Raw genomic sequence first — 18,511 nt, 5'->3', positions numbered from 1 at the left:
ACCCACGCTTCGCAGCGGAGAAGTAGTGTATTAAAGAAGTAATGAAAAAGAAAATGAAACATTTTGAAAATAACGTAACATGATTGTCAATGTAATTGTTTTGTCACTGTTGTGAGTGATGAGTGTTGCTGTTATATATATATATATATATATATATATATATATATATATATACACACACACACACACACGTGGACAAAATTGTTGGTACCCTTCAGTCAATGAAAGAAAAACTCAAAATGGTCACATAAATAACTTTAATCTGACAAAAGTAATAATAAATAAAAATTCTATGAAATTTAACCAATGAAAGTCAGACATTGATTTTCAACCATGCTTCAACAGAATTATTTAAAAAAATAAACTCATGAAACAGGCCTGGACAAAAATGATGGTACCCCTAGAAAAGACTGAAAATAATGTGACCAAAGGGACATGTTAATCCAAGGTGTGTCCACTAATTAGCATCACAGGTGTCTACAATCTTGTAATCAGTCAGTGGACCTATATATAGGGCTCCAGGTAGTCACTGTGTTGTTTGGTGACATGGTGTGTACCACACTCAACATGGACCAGAGGAAGCGAAGGAAAGAGTTGTCTCAGGAGATTAGAAAGAAAATTATAGACAAGCATGTCAAAGGTAAAGGCTATAAGACCATCTCAAGCAGCTTGATGTTCCTGTGACTACAGTTGCACATATTATTCAGAAATTTAAGATCCATGGGACTGTAGCCAACCTCCCTGGACGTGGCCGCAAGAGGAAAATTGATGACAAATCAAAGACGGATAATATGAATGGTAACAAAAGAGCTCAGAAAAACTTCTAAAGAGATCCAAGGTGAACTTCAAGCTCAAGGAACATCAGTGTCAGATCGCACTATCCGTCGTTGTTTGAGCCAAAGTGGACTTCATGGGAGACGACCAAGGAGGACACCATTGTTGAAAACAAATCATAAAAAAGCCAGACTGGAATTTGCCAAACTACATGTGGACAAGCCACAAAGATTCTGGGAGAATGTCCTATGGACAGATGAGACAAAAATTGAACTTTTTGCCAAGGCACATCAGCTCTATGTTCACAGACGGAAAAATGAAGCATATCAAGAAAAGAACACTGTCCCTTCTGTGAAACATGGAGGAGGCTCTGTTATGTTCTGGGGCTGATTTGCTGCATCTGGCACAGGGTGTCTTGAATCTGTGCAGGGTACAATGAAATCTCAAGACTATCAAGGGATTCTAGAGAGAAATGTGCTGGCCAGTGTCAGAAAGCTTGGTCTCAGTCGCAGGTCATGGGTCTTGCAACAGGACAATGACCCAAAACACACAGCTAAAAACACCCAAGAATGGTTAAGAGGAAAACATTGGACTATTCTAAAGTGGCCTTCTATGAGCCCTGACCTCAATCCTAGTGAGCATCTTTGGGAAGAGCTGAAACATGCCGTCTGGAAAAGGCACCCTTCAAACCTGAGACAACTGGAGCAGTTTGCTCATGAGGAGTGGGCCAAAATACCTGCTGAGAAGTGCAGAAGTCTCATTGACAGTTACAGGAATCGTTTGATTGCAGTGATTGCCTCAAAAGGTTGTGCAACAAAATATTAAGTTAGGGGTACCATCATTTTGTCCAGGCCTGTTTCATGAGTTTATTTTTTTAAATAATTCTGTTGAAGCATGGTTGAAAATCAATGTCTGACTTTCATTGGTAAAATTTCTTAGAATTTTTATTTATTATTACTTTTGTCAGATTAAAGTTATTTCTGTGACCATTTTGAGTTTTTCTTTCATTGACTGAAGGGTACCAACAATTTTGTCCACGTGTGTGTGTGTGTGTGTATATATATATATATATATATATATATATATATATATATATATATATATATATATATATATATATACACACACATACAGTGGAACCTCGGTTTACGAGGTAAACGAGCGATGTCTTGCAATACGAGTAGTATGGATACACTTTGTCTGCTGAGCATCATGTGATCACAACTGAGCTGATGGTTCTTCTCTCTCTCTCCTTATCTCGCTCACCCAGCGCCTCTTTCTCTCTCTCTCCTTATCTCGCTCGCTCGCGTCTTTTTCTCTCTCTCCTTATCTTGCTCGCTCGCCCCTCGCGTCTTTCTCTCTCTCTCCTTATCTTGCTCGCTCGCCCAGTGCATCTCTCTGTTTACAGGCGTCTCTCTCTCCTTATCTCGCTCACCCAGCGCCTCTCTCTGTTTACTACAGCATTGTGACTGTGTGTGTGTGCGCTGTGAAGTGCGAGTCCCCATCTTGCTCCCCAAAACACGAAGCTGAGTCTCAGTACTTTAACACCAGCTGAATAAACACCAGCTTTATTCAGCTTGAAACAGCAACAGCGCTGTTATTTATTGCAGCGGGATCTTTATAATGTTCCTTGATCTTTTTGGATGCGCTTATACGGCGAACTGCTACAGCGCTGGGAGACTGCGATTGCTTTGGGACACTCTTCGCGTGTCGTCCGTTGGGTGGAATCCCACATGAGTTTGGAAACTCACACCAGCCATGATTCTTTTTAAAGGTAAAGTGCAGGTTAATTTGTATTATGTATTTTACTTTATATTTTGTATTAATCATTTTTATATGAATAGTTTTGGGTTGTGGAACGAATCATCTGAGTTTCCATTATTTCTTATGGCGAAATTCGCTTTGATATACGATTGTTTTGGATTGCGAGCACATTTCCGGAACAAATTATGCTTGCAAACCGAGGTTCCACTGTACATACATACTGTATATATAAATATACACACACACATATATATATACATATATACACATACATCCACATATATATATACACTCACCTAATGGATTATTAGGAACACCATACTAATACGGTGTTTGACCCCCTTTCGCTTCAAAACTGCCTTAATTCTACGTGGCATTGATTCAACAAGGTGCTGAAAGCATTCTTTAAAAATGTTGGCCCATATTGATAGGATAGCATCTTGCAGTTGATGGAGATTTGTGGGATGCACATCCAGGGCACGGCTCCGTTCCACCACATCCCAAAGATGCTCTATTGGGTTGAGATCTGGTGACTGTGGGGGCCATTTTAGTACAGTGAACTCATTGTCATGTTCAAGAAACCAATTTGAAATGATTCGAGCTTTGTGACATGGTGCATTATCCTGCTGGAAGTAGCCATCAGAGAATGGGTACATGATGGTCATGAAGGGATGGACATGGTCAGAAACAATGCTCGGGTAGCCCGTGGCATTTTAACAATTCCCAGTTGGCACTAAGGGGCCTAAAGTGTGCCAAGAAAACATCCCCCACACCATTACACCACCACCACCACCAGTCTGCACAGTGGTAACAAGGCATGATGGATCCATGTTCTCATTCTGTTTACGCCAAATTCTGACTCTACCATTTGAATGTCTCAACAGAAATCGAGACTCTTCAGACCAGGCAACATTTTTCCAGTCTTCAACTGTCCAATTTTGGTGAGCTTGTGCAAATTGTAGCCTCTTTTTCCTATTTGTAGTGGAGATGAGTGGTACCCGATTGGGTCTTCTGCTGTTGTAGCCCATCCGCCTCAAGGTTGTGTGTGTTGTGGCTTCACAAATGCTTTGCTGCATACCTTGGTTGTAACAAGTGGTTTTTTCAGTCAAAGTTGCTCTTATATATATATATACATACACAAACACACACTCTTTGGGGTGCGAGTAACTGTTGCAGGGGGTGCTAGAATCCATCAAGGAAGAAAAATGAAAAACATTATTTGTACAAAATCTTTATTTATCCATTCCTAAATAATTAAATGGGCAGGCTGTTTCGTATCAGTGCAATATGCTGTTTGTTAAAATGGATGACTCCCACTCTTACGTGCAAGTCTGCGTGGATATTATGAACTATCGTATCTGTTCAAGTTCTATTTAAATTTTAAATAGAAGGAATTTTTATTTAGTCGACAGAAATATCTTTGGTAGGAATATAAGTTAAATGTAGGCATCATTACATAAATTTTTCTTCACCATACAAATGTAAAGAGTCAATTCGCCTTACATTCCAACCAAAGATATTTGTTTCGACTAAATAGAACTTGAAAAGATATATTTTTTTGAATGTTATCGCGCAACTCAGATTGAGTTGACGCGCACTACATCGAGCACGCGTGCTATTGTGGTTTCGCCTGCGTGCCTCAATAAGTTACCCTCCCTTCGCTCTTATTTTTTTACCATTCATCTAATGATTACACTGAGTACACTGAGGCTTTACCAAAACAATCATTGATGGCGAATAAACTATCCATTTTTCATAAAGCTTCAATTGGTGATTTGTCTTTCTGCGTTAACTTCATATTTTTTCATACGTCTCAAACCAAGCGCTGATATCACTATCTTCAAATCAGGAACTTTGTTAAACAGAACCTTCCAGATTTTCCTCATCTTGCACCCTCATCCACGCTGGAAAAAATATTGCTCAATCTCAAGGAATTAGACTCCATCTCTACAATATATAAAATCATTTCACAATCCCTTCCTTTCAAAGATCCAAGAGGACACTGGGAAAAAGATCTCTCAATTAATATATCAGAAAAGGAGTGGAAAGTAGCAATGCAGGGAATTTACTCGAGCTCCATATGCGCAAAGCATACAATTATACAACTCAAAATTATATATCGAGCACATCTGTCTCGACTAAAACTCTCAAATGTTTCCAGGGCATGATCCAACCTGCAAATGTTGCAACCAAGCCCCAGCCTCACTGGGTCACATGTTCTGGGCCTGCACCAAATTAACATTTTTCTGGACAAAAAATGTTAATTGCCTTTCAGACAGCCTTGGACTCACAATCCCTCCTAACCCATTAACAGCTGTGTTTGGGGTTCTTCCAGAGGGGCTTAAAGTGGAGAAGGACAAACAAATCGTGATTGCATTCACTACACTCTTGGCACGCAGACTCATTCTGATAAACTAGAAGAACCCAAACTCTCCTCTTTTAAGTCAGTGGGATACCGATGTGTTATATTATTTGAAATTGGAAAAAATCAAATACTCAGAGGATCCGTACAGACTTTTTTCAAAACACGGCAGGATCTAATAAGTAATATTTTAAAATAAGTTTATAAAGCACAGAGAATTTATTAATTTAGGTATGTTTACAAGCCTTAAATTTTACGCCGTTTGGCTTGCTCTCTCTCTCAGGGGTGGGGATTGATCTGTTCTAAACTCAATTCTTCTTTTTGTAAAAACTTGATTGCTTTGTATGGATTGTAATAAAATTAATAATAAAAAAGAAAAGCTAGAATATGCAGTAAGTTAAGTACCACTATGGTAAGAGTGTTAACAGAATATCTGTGGAACAGCCATTTGTAGATCTGATATTTTGCTAAAGTGTGCAGTGCCAATTAAGACTATGGTAGTTTAAATTTTCCACATTTTAAAATAGGAAAAATGGATATTGCAGAATGAGCATTATTAGTAAGATCAATTTCCTAGTGAGAAACTAAAAATATAGTTTGTTCAGTACAGTACTAACATTAGTTAACTTTTAAGACTTGCCATCCTTTGTATTTTACCAGCTATAAAACACCAAGAGAAGAGCTGTATGTTAATAATGCATTGATATTGAAATTATTAAAGTTTATCCTAAGAGAATGGTTATGGATGTGGTGAGAGAGGACATGCAGGTGTGACAGAAAAAGATGTATAGGACAGGAAGATATGGAACAAGATGATCTGCTATGGCAACTCCTAACGGGAGCGCCTGAAAGAAGAAGATGGTAGAGCAAATTGAAATAATATCAACCCATACAAAACTTTATAATATTTTCACATCTGTATTCCCAATTGACTTATATACCGATTGACAAATTCTTGGCTACTGACAGCCAACCTCTTGTTTTCTTGAAAATAGCGTTTCTGATAGAAAGGGTGCCTATGGTGACCATCACTGAAGAAGAAAATCAAAAACATCCAAGGATTTAAAAAATAAAACTTGCCTTACTTGAGTTGCATAATCCACATGAAAAGTCATCCAGTCAGATGCACAACATGTGCAAAGCACTTGCATTCTTTGCTAAAATATTGTTTGGTAAATACTTCCATAAAATGAAAGTAGTGCACAAACTAGAAGCACCTTCACATGGGGTTCTGCATTTGAATTAATATCCCCTTTTTTATTCATAGGTCAAAAGTTTGTTTTCATGGGGGTTGTCCAGCAATGATCACCATAGACTCCTATTCTATCAGGAACAGTTTCATCTCCATTCTGATATTAACATTACTATTTTTTGTTTCTCAGCCATCAGTACAAACTACATAAGATTTGTAACATCTGAAAAAATAAAATAATTATTTTTGATGGAGTATTCTTTTTAGAAATAGATTATAGGAGCTCGATCACTTTTCTCACTCTTCCCTTTCGATCAATAGTTTAAGACCATTTAAACTTACACCAGTAGCTTCAGAGACCGTTTTTATCACCAAATTATAATGTTACCAAACATTCAGTCATAATAACAAATGCTGCGTGTATTGTTATATGTATGTATTGTACATAACTGTAAATGTATGTTTGATTGTATGGTTGGTGTTTTTTGAGTACATTTTTATTTGTAATATGTTAATGTCACTATTTCCAGGAGACTTGAAAGTAAGAAATTAATTTTGTTATATAAACATGACAATAAACATGAATGTGAAAAGAGAAAGGTATTGTTATGAATAGCATTACCAGACTTATTTTAAAATGACAGAATCACAAAAATTTTTTTTTTTCTAACAACAATGAATATGCTATTCTACAGCATTTGTGCAATATTAAGACACTGATGAATTTAAAAATTAAGACACTGGTGAATTTAAAAATGGGCGTATTTGGTAAGTTTTAAGGCTTTTTCTGTGTTTGGATCCCATTTTAAAATGCAACCATAGGTATTGTATTTTTGAAATATATTTTTAAAAAATGTTTCACTTTAGAACACATTTATCAAGGTAAATTAATATACAGCTTTCTTTGATTTAAAATATACTTAATTTAAGCTTTAAAATGAGGCAACTTAACCAAATGTGTTTATACTTAAAAAAATTACTGCAATATATACTGTTCCTCTGCAGTATGGAGGAGAGCATGAAGTTTGTCTTGTAAGAAACAGGAGTATAGAATGAAGCATCATTATATCATAAGATATTTCTTAGCTATCGTGGAATAGAGTATATCGTTATTAGTTCCTAAGTTAGTGATTTCTTGGCACAATTACTGATCTGTTACTTCAAAAAGTTCACAATACATGGTCGGCTAATCATTTGAACTACTGTACTTTTGGAACAAATCTGTTTCAGGCAAAATCCTTCTTTCAGAAAGTAGTTGCTGAGTTCTAAAATGTCTTAAAAATTACTATTGATCCCTTCAGTTGTTACATTCATTTCTATTGATCAGGTAAGAGAAAGAGAAATTGTGGTCCAAATAAGATTACTCCACTTGTTTGTGTGTTAAGGGAACAATGTGATTGGGAATCATTTACCATTTCGGAGTGACCTGTCTCTTACATAGAAATGCTGAAGTCATCCTGCAATCTTGTCATATACCTATTGATTTTAGTTAAAATGTCTAACATATTTCTGACAATTTAATGTCTATTATCACTATATTTCAGTTGTCTGTTATGTTGAGACTAATTGGCATAACATTTATGGTGTACTCTTAATTTTTTTTTTTTTTTAAATAGAGTTCTCAGTTTTATAAAGTCACTACTGAGCAGTATCAAAAGGCTATGAATGAAGCTGAAGCAAAGTTTAAGTAAGTTTCTTAAATTTTTAACTTTGTCACACCTGTGGAACTTTTATATTGAGCAATATCCTAGTTTATTTTATTACTGAATGTGAGTACTAAAGTGATTATGCAGTGAAGTAAACCAATGCATATTTGCATAAACAAATCTATATTCTGATGAGATAGCAATGTATGCTGAATAAAATCTACACCATCTAAGTTTTATGTTTTCTGGTGTATTTGTTTGGAAACTATGTGGTATAGTAAGTAAGGCACTGTATTTAAAATCATAACATTGCCAGTTCATTCCTACCTCTCCAGCTCACCCAGTAAACTTTACCTAGTCACTTAACTTGCTTTTGATTCAGATACATAGATTTATACACATACATATATTTATACACATGTATATTCAAATATTTGTAATAAATAATCAACTTATAAATTGCACTGGATAAAGTTTCAGTCAAATATACATAATCAGTTTTGCTCTTGTTTTGTTTTTTGTATATTTATTTTAAATTTTGTCATGCCAGTATAATTTTAAAAATCAAATAAGTGCTAAAGATAGGCCTGAGGCTTCCAAGACAATTACCAGATTTTTATTTTGGCATTACTTCTGATATTATTAGCTTGTTAGAAGCCTGTTGTTTCGGAAGTTTTTCTAATAGTCTTATGACAAAAAAAAAAAATAAGTCAACTTCAAAAGTTTTGCAAAAGTCAACTGTTATCAGTGGTTAGAATAAGAATAAATGGGCTCAGAAAATTTTTGTAATACATTTTTTTGTAATTGACTTTGGAATTTAGCTGTTTGTACTCCATATTAGAGTGTTCCTGTGCATTTTGCCACAGCTTATATGGTGGACCTGTAGACTATTTGTGATGTAAAGCATCTTTTAATTTGTCTTTATACACCAATCAGCCGCAACATCATCTAGCCGTCACAATTTAGCCCTTGTCAAAGTCACTCGGATCTTTACTCATCTGTTTTTCCTGCTTTCAACACATCATTTTCAAAAACTGACTGGTGATTTGCTGCCTAATATATACCACCACTTGTAATCGTAATGAGACAATCAATGAAATTAATTTCACCTATCAGTGGTATTAAAATTGTGATGAATCGGTATATAGTTCTTTCTCAACAAAAGTGTAATGTTTTTCTATTCTGTTAATAAGTTTTTTGTAAATTTTGGTTTCTGACATTCTGTTTAATAATGGTGATTGGCAAGTGAATTCACAGGTAATAAATAAACCAATATATTTGTTATTAAGCTATTCTACTTGACCGTTTTCAAATATATTCAGTATTTTCTTTGGCTACCTCTGTTAGCTAAACCGATTGCAAGCTCTGTTTTGGGCGTATAGTTTTCAGATTCAGTCTGTTTGCTTTCTTTTTAATGTATTCTTTTATTACACCATGCATAAAAGAAGCAACAAGTGAATTTAGTTATCTTCTGCCTTCTTTTACTTTCTAAAAAATCATTTTTTTCCTTAGTTAATTTTCAAAAATGCTTTTCATTTAAACTTCTTGGCTTACAGTCTTTGCCCAGTGGCAAGTTTAAAAAAAAAATTGGTGCTATTAAAGCAGATAGTGATGTACAACCCACTACAGCTATTTTAAGCTGTACACTTTTGCATTTCTTGAGGTTATTTTAGTTTCTGACTACAGGTGGAATCCCATTGTAAGGAATTCATTGGACATTAAAAATATTTTGTTATAATGAATATGTGGAAATTGCCTGTACTATTGTGACTGGGGTCACAGACGATTGACCATCTCTAATGGCAGCAGCACTGTGACAGCTCTGTAGCTGCTGTGCTGCTTCAGGTAAGCAGTAAACCGTGAGCAAAGCAATTGATTGTCCTGTGCAGAATTAGGCTTACCGCGTAACATGCTTATCTCATGATGTTTATAACATTTCACGCTGGGCTTTGACCTGCTCTTCCTCTCACTCTTCTGGACTGCCATAGCTGTGTTTCTGACCTTCTGGTGTTCTCTGAAGATGGAAGTTAAAGCAGGATGATTGACCCTGCATCACGGCTCCTATCTCGTGTGCTTGCGTACTGAAGTAACAGCTCCTATTTTGAATGAAGTCTTGGGACTGTACCTGCCTTCTCTATGCAGTAATTAAGTACCGGTATTTTTCCTTGGAACCTGGATTCACCTTCATGTCTGTTGTGCATCTCTGTGACTCATGCTTGACAATTGTATTAAAAAAGCAGCACTTCTTAAACTGCAAAAAATATTTTTTTTGATAATGAGACATTAGATGTAACTTTAAAAAAAATATAGGTATGAAAATGGAATAAAAATGACTCCATTTCTCACTTTTACTGTTAATTGCAAAGAAAACATTAAGACGCGCTATGAAATTTGAATGGTACAGTATCCACACATGACACAACTACGCACGCGAATGCTCAGTGGAGCACTGACTGAGAATTCAGCTATTTCTATATGATGACACATTTGCACTTTCACCAAGCCTCACCAAGACCGCCTGAGACCAGTAATTTCACAACAGACTGTCACTTTCTTTTGGTCTAATGAAAAAAGAGACCGCCTGTAGCAGGGTTCCCAAGACTCAGTGAAAGAACAGGTGTGGCATCTTTGGACGAAAAAAATGTTTGTTATGCTGAAATAAACATTTCTTTAAATACGAAATCCGTTAAATGTGATGATGTGTCTTGTGTGAACATTTATCAGGGACAACAAAAGGAATTCATTATTCTGAAAATTTCGTTACTTTGGGATTTGCTATAGCATAATTTGACCTGTAATTGGATATTTTCCTTTTTAATTTCCAAGGATAAGGCACACATTGTTACTTAAAGATTCTATTGATATTTACCTTACTTTTCAAATAATTGTCTGGTGTACAGTAAGTATGACACTACCAAGGGACTTATGCCCCAGACATCACTAAAATGATACAAATTCTAATTTTGCTGCAAAAATCCTAGAAATAATCAAGTAACCAGACTGTCCAGCACAGAAGAATTCAAGTCATTGCAAATCTTGCAGAAAGTATTGCCTTAAAACATGAGCAATACATTCAACACAATATACTTGATGTTTTAACTGGTGCTGCACGATTTCACATAGCTTTATGATCTTTTTGTACAGATAAACCCCATGATGTGTTCTGTGATGGAGAGACATCACTTCCAGAGTTAGTTGCTGCCTTGCTCTCAGTTGTTAGAAAACCACCTTAAATAGATGTCATATGAGAATCAGCCTTGAAGTGTTGAGTATTTCACAACATAGTGGCAAATGACTTGCAACCACTAAAGGACATTTAGCATTTTTATTATAACTTTGCTTATTTGTGCATACTGTACTATTCTGTAATAAATCTATACAACAACTAAAACATTTATTTTTATTGCACATTTAAGTACAAAGATTGTAGCTCAAAGTGCTTTATTAGATGTCAATTGTAAGGAGCACTGCAAAATTTAGAAGGGAGCAAAATTATTTAGAACTTTATATGCCATTAATAGTATTTTAAACTTAATTCAAAAGGATACATGTAACCGATATACTTATGCAAAAACTGGTGAGCTTTGCTTAGATTATGTTTTGCTGGTTAAGATTCTTCCTGTTTCATTCTGAACTAACTGCCACTGATTAATGTCCTCTTTAGATAGTCCAGTTAGAAGTGTGTTGCAGTAATTTAGCCTACTAAAAACAAAAGCATGAATTAATATCTAAGCATCTTGCAATCTTATAACAATAACAACTGTATTTATTTCTGTAGCACATTTTCATACACCAAATATAGTTCAACATACTTTACAAAATGTCAAAATAGTTAAAAGAAATTTGGCAAGAATAATAAGTAATAAACATTTTATTTAAAAAAAAAAACATAGTAAAAAATACGTCTCTAACGATTAAAGTTAGATGGCCAAAATATGCAAGGATTCCAAGGCCAAAAGATCACCCAGCCCCCATTGGACATTCCACCTAACATAGTTATCCTTAATTCATTCTTCATTGTTTCCTGTGACAGCTAGAGCATCCTCCTTCATTTTAGCATTACAGGTGGCTGCACAGTGCCTCAATCAGGTGGTGAAATGCCACTACAGGGAAACTGGAAAAGAAAGTAGAGATACGTTAGTTTTAAAGGACATGGGTAACCAGTGTAACAATAAAAAACGGGGAAGATTTGCCCAGATTTTCTTTTTCTGGTTATGATTCTTGCTGCTTCATTTTAAACTAATTTTAACCTAAAAGAGCATGTTGGGGTTCAACCTGGTTTACTTTGGTGTGATGTATTATATTACATCTAGTATCTTTTATTTTGTGTTTAAAAATACTGAAAAAGCCTCACAAGTAAGATGCTACCTTTTACTATCTTCCTTAAATGAAAATGTGCAATCCTAGTAATATGGTTAATTGCAAACTGAAGTTTAAGCCAGAGTCCATAGTAACACCTTAATTCTTTTCTTCTGCCTCAACTTTTAATGTTAAGGGATCAAATTATTTCTAACACCCTCACTATTTCCATTTTGACACCAACTGAGATTTCAATTTTTTCCTTTTTTAGCTTGAGTAAATTAGTAATCTTTCATTCAGAAATACAAGGCATTTGATCAGAGGGTCCAGACCTTCAGAGTGATCAGGTGCTATACATAAGAAAAGTTGTGTGTCATCTGCATAACTGTGGTAGTTCACCTTGTGTTTCAAGATAACCCAGCCTAATAATAGCATGTAGATTGATCTTAACAGTGCAGGACCTCTTATACAATATCATGAATGCTAGAAACATAATCACTGCAAGTAATCTATCCGTGAAGTACATTTACTACATCTAACAAATAATTTTCTACCTCTCATATAAGACTGAAAGCAATTTAAGGCACTGCCAGAAGAGACCACCCATTGGCTAAGATGATTCACGAGAATTTTGTAGTCTGTGGTGTCAAATCCTGTGCCCATGTCAAACAGAACAAAAACACATATATTGCCTATGACAGCATTAATCTACAAGTCATTTACTACTCTAATCAATGCAGTTTCTTTACTCTTATTTGGTCAAAAACCTGATTGAAATGTACCAAGAATAAAATGTTTAAGTAATTTTTTTACCTGCTGAAAAACTTATAATTTAAATTAAATTAAATTTATAATTTTAGAAAAATAGGACTACCTCTATAGACGTATTTCTTTGTTGTTTTCAGTTACATGTGCCTTCAATATTTCATGGTGGGTATTTTTGTCTAAAATTTTATTTAAAGAGACATCTATAAATATCAAAGAAGAGTCAAGATTATTTTTCTTGAACAGAGATTTAACTACTAAAGTCTTCACAGAATCTCGAAAGACACTAGTCTCTAATGAAGGGTTAACTGTGTCAAGCACCCAATCAATTAGTACATCAGAAACCTATATGAAAAGCCAGTTGGGACTGGGCTAAGGACACAAGTGGAAGGTTTTACTTGAGTAATCCCCTAAAGTTCAGTTAAACCAGTTTAAGTCATGGTGTTTAATTCACTGAAATGAACATGCTGCAGACTTTTTTCAAAACATGGCAGGATCTGATCAGTAATATTTTAAAATAAGTTCATGAAACACAGAGAATTTATTAATTTAGGTATGTTTACAAGCCTTAAACTTTACGCCGTTTGGCTTGCTCTCTCTCTCAGGGGTGGGGATCGATCTGTTCCTAACTCAATTTTTCTTTTTGTAAAAACTTGATTGCTTTGTATGGATTGCAATAAAATTAATAAAAAAAATGAACATGTTGCATTTCAACAAGATTTAACTTTGTGGTATGTATTATGTTACTTTTAAAGTTGTTTATTTTGTTTTATAGAACATCTTAACATGTTTTGCTTGAGGTTTTCAGAGGGCATTCATTGATTGAGCTGGGTTTAGAAAACAATCAATAGTTGAAAGTAAAACTTTTGGATTTCCCATATTTCACTATTATAATAAAAAAAATCCTGAGATGAGACATAACTTTTTCAGAGAGATACTTTCACATCCCGCAAGATGAGACTTTGTGCCATGAGATTTAACCATACCCAGGGCCATAAATAAAAGACAAAGAATCGATGACAAAGTAGAACATCATAAAGAGGTTCAAAAACATTGGTGCGATACGCATGCAGAGCATGTTAGAGATAATAAAAGTACTAAAATTCTAAAGCCTCAAAACAGTGATAGTAAAGATCGCATTAGTGCTAACAAACAGAAATTATTACTCGTGAAATAACGGAACAGCGAAAACAGATTGAATATATTGTTCAGATTTAATTTTCTAAGTTGGAGACTTGTAAATTGTCTGATTCTTGTTGCCATCAAGGAAAAGTAGTATTTCTTCCCAATGAAGAGGCATATTTGCGAGAAATAAAAGATTTGTTGTTTGGTGAATGTAAAATCCACATACGCAAGCGGCAGAGATGCAAAGTGGCTGGCACGTAGTACAGGCCAGGGGGGATTGGTGGGTGAAGCGAGCAGGGCCCTCGATATTTATAATTTTAGAAAAATAGGACTACCTCTAAAGACGTATTTCTTTGTCATTTTCAGTTACATGTGCCTTCAATATTTCAAGGTGGGCATTTAATTTAGTCTTCTTCCATTCCCACTCAGCTTTGTACCGTTTTTACTTAAGTTTAGGCAATATACGAGTCTTGTAAGGTATTTTGGTGCTGGAGTAAAGCTCACTCAACCCTTTGTGCGAGCAGCATTACTTGGAGTTGATGTTGTAGATTAAATCTGATTTAATCCCTTCTCAGATACCAAGGAAGTTTTTTCTAACAGGTGAGCTTACTCTTCCTTGAGATGCCTTTATCTAGGTAGGATCTCTGGAATATGTCTCTCAAGGGTTCCGAGTTTGTCCACAGCACACTGCATCACACAGTCAGCCCCATTCCAAAAATATATATTTTTTTTTTCCTTAATCCATCAAGTACTTTTCATCATTCCTTACAAGATGTACGATAGAAACAAACAAAGAAATGCTTATTGGTTCAACCCTTCAAGGAATGCCTGCTTATGTTTGTGCTGTATTATTCTGAACTGTTAGGAAGGCGTTTTAGAATATTTATTGCAACAATTTGCTAGAAGTTGCATTAAATTAGTCTGAATTATAGAAATATAAATAATCTATTTGTTTACATGTTATTTATTGTGTAATTTCCTTGGGATTAAAAAATTTCTTTTTCAGCTTTTAAATCTCATTAGCCCCCAAACATTAGCAAGTGGCACATATATGAAACACTTCGCATATTTAACTGGTGCACAGAGTTTGAGCGTTCAAAGGTTTCAGCAAGGCTGGTAAAAAAAACACAGTGGCACCTGTGGCTAATTTTCAGGTTTAAGTTAATCAAAAATGGGTAACCATGATTATTTGTACCACTTGTATTTTTTTGTCAGACGTTATTTTTAGTCATGGAAATACTACTAATCTTTATATGTATGACATGGATCCAGTCACAGTATACTTACAGCACATCTTTTTTTTTTTTTAAGCAATTGATTAAAGCGTAATTGTGACCATTCAAGACAATGGAACTGTATCAATACAGTTGCCCAATTCCTAGCTACGGAGATGGTGTCATTTAACACCAATTAGTAGAGCTCATTTAAAGAAATGTTATACTCCTTTCACTAATAATGATATATTCCAGATAGATATTATTTCTCTAAAAAAAGCCGTTACTCACTCTTCACTGAATTATGAGTTCATTGGTGTAATCATGTAATCAGATTTACTATATTTAATATGCCAATACTTGTACCCTTCACCTTAGAGTGAAAGATGAAAATAAAGTATTCTCAAATTATCATCTTTCAGACAAAAACACCCCATAAAGCAATGAAAGACTGACTACTCGTACTGGAGGCATATTTCTCTCTGGATACATTGCTAAAAAAATGACTGCAGATGAACTGCACATTGTTTTATCTTAAGTAATATCACCATCCAGGTTGTAAAAAGAAAAGGAGGAGGAGATGACAACTACCAGAAAACACATTTTTGCAAATACTGTGCAAGAGGAAATTGCTGTCCTAAAACTGAAAACGTAGGTTGTTATTTTGAGAGAAGTAAAACTCCGGTCAGCTCAGTGTTACCACAAAGCATTAAAGAGAGCTTATGATGAAATCAACATTTGTAGACAGGAGTGATCAGTGGGGAAGAGGTCGCCATCACTTGATATGGTGGAATTGCAGTAGATATTATTTCCCTGTAATAGACAAACTTGTCTTTAAAATTTAGAACTAGTACTCCTTGGACCATGTTTAGTGGCCATTGTTAACCCTTTGAGCTTCCTCTGTAAACCAGAGAGTTATTTTTAGTGAAATGTTCCAAATGTTCCTTTTATTGGTGAGTCCCTGGAACTCCTTTGTCTTTCATTAGTATAGGATCTTCTCTGCATATGTTCAGTTTTAAGACTAAAGGTAAAGTAATTGCGTGCTATATAAGAACAAAGGGCTCAGAACCTTGGAGTCGAAATCCATACAAAAAGGTTACGTGATATTTCAGTGTATTAATTTAGAGCACTTGGATTATGTAAATTTATATATTGAACCGTTCATTCAGTTTTATCCTGTTATTCACAATATTACATTAAGAGTTCTTAATTATTTACATCTCAAATCTTACATCTTAAAAAAAAACTTTTCTAAATATATCCAGCTGTTATTTCTGATTTTTTTTTTTTTTTGTATATAGAGGCCATTATGAATCTTTATATAAATAGGAAATATCTTGGTGTGTCTTGGAGAATGACTATGAGAAATTGTGCAGTGTTTGAAAGCTGCATTAGGCGCTGGTCAAACCCCAAATGAGCAAATTCTAGAGGTTCTTGTAATGTTCAAATCATATTAAAACAGCATTACTTGGACATGGTTCCAGTGCTAATGCAGGCTGTACATTATGAGCAGTCACATTACAAATAGTGTGATTGGATTACAAAGATGAATTCCTACTAATGAAAAGTCTACACAAGAGCAACAGTATATTGTTACAGGAAGAGCTGGGCTTTTGTTATAACTTAAAGCTTTTATTAAGTAATTACATTTAAAATATATATTTTTTTGTTTTTAATTTTACAAGGAAATCTAGGGGCTGTAATTGCTCTGATCCAATCTGTTTTAATAACATTAGTTAATAATATTAATTTATGAAATTATTTATGTTGCTCTGTTTTTCTTTTTTAATACATGTTTGTAATGAACATTTTCTAGGACTCTACTATTAGAGAACAGAACAACAAAAACTTAAGAATACTTTAATATCTGTTCTATGATGCCAAATGCTGAATTGATTTCTTTTCTATTAAATGCTTCCATTGAAAGCAAATGGATTATTTTATGATGATATAAAGATCATACAGATGTTATAATAAGTCAGACTACATTTCTGCAGGGGTACTTTAGATATTGTTCTGAATTCTTTTTGACTTGTGAATTAAAATTTTACCAGAGTGAAACTAAAAACAAACAAGAAAACCAAAAAAAACCTAATGTAATATGGTGTTAGTGTTAATGTCTAAATGTGTGGATAAGTTTTTGTATTACGCTTCTGCAACAGTAAGGCTGAAAGCCTGTTTTCCTTTATATGAAATTCCGAATACTCTCTTTCATTATTTAAAAACACTAAATTTTACACATTGCCTCTGTCAAATGACAACACATTTTAAAGTATTATTCATAGATCAACTGGTTCCCAGCTGTTTGACTTTGAAGGCTATTCAAGTTCCCATGGTAACAATTCACTTTTATTATTCTGAAATGTAAACAGTATTATCAGTTCTTGTCACCTAACCTTACATTAGTACATGTAATTGTTGGTGTTATGTTGTCATCTTCCTAACATCCCCCTTATTTCCCAGGCCTTTAGGCCAGAGTTTTCATGTGATTTGGTCTCAAGTTTAAACTTGTAATGTATACATTATTATTTTTCTTCTTTTTGTTAAAAAGTGTTTACCCTAATATCAATAACTTAAAGTAAATTTAGTTTCTATAAATTTTAAGATACATTATAAGATTTGCCTTCTCTGTTAAAATTGTTGGCTTACAATTTTTGGTGTTTAGCATTAATTGATTAAAATAAAAAATGTGATGTAATATTAATAGTATAATTAAAACCTAACTAGGAAACCAGAAGTACTACTGAAGGGGAATAGTCAGCTCAAGAAAATATTCAAGGTTATTTTAAGTTGAGATGTAAAGATCATGATTTTCATGGTTGTTAATAAGCTCTAATTTCTTGACAAAAATATCTGGCAATTCTAAACCTGCTTACACATTTCCAGGAGCTGTTCTCTCTTCAATTGTCATATGTGCAATTCAGATCAATGCACTACTAAAACTTACAATTTTACACAAACACTAGTTAAAACATTTAAAACATTCCTCAGTCTTTTTTTGTAATTTCTAAATAATCAATAGTACTAGGGTGTTGCACCATATTAGCCATTATGAATGCAGTGACAAGTCAAGTAAAATGACACCTTTTATTGGCTAACTAAAAAAGTTTACAATATGCAAGCTTTCAAGGCAACTCAGGCCTCTTTTTCAGGCAATATCTTGGCATTAGACGGAAGCCATGACTGATGAGTGCAAGAGTTTGGAGGACTTTGATACAAAACTGGGGTTTTTTAATACTTGCAGAATGTTAAGAGGAAGATTTAATTGCTTATGTCAATTCCTATCTGTGAAATCTCTTTAGCTAAATATACATTTAAAGGAATACACCACCTAAAAATATATTACAGTGAACCCTCGTTTATCACGTTT

General features: G+C 34.5%; 1 protein-coding gene across 2 annotated transcripts in view; it reads left to right on the top strand.

The window, feature by feature from the left end:
* The window catches only part of chchd3a (coiled-coil-helix-coiled-coil-helix domain containing 3a), a 200,516-nt gene that overhangs the window by 110,575 nt on the left and 71,430 nt on the right, over nt 1–18,511 (top strand). For both annotated transcript variants that reach the window (XM_039761359.1, XM_039761358.1), the window contains one exon: nt 7,709–7,779. In XM_039761359.1, the coding sequence (XP_039617293.1) occupies nt 7,709–7,779 (71 nt within the window). The remainder of the gene's footprint in view (nt 1–7,708; nt 7,780–18,511) is intronic.

Source organism: Polypterus senegalus, chromosome 8, assembly GCF_016835505.1.
Source record: "Polypterus senegalus isolate Bchr_013 chromosome 8, ASM1683550v1, whole genome shotgun sequence".
Lineage (NCBI taxonomy): Eukaryota > Metazoa > Chordata > Cladistia > Polypteriformes > Polypteridae > Polypterus > Polypterus senegalus.
This window is presented reverse-complemented; position numbering and strand designations above follow the sequence as displayed.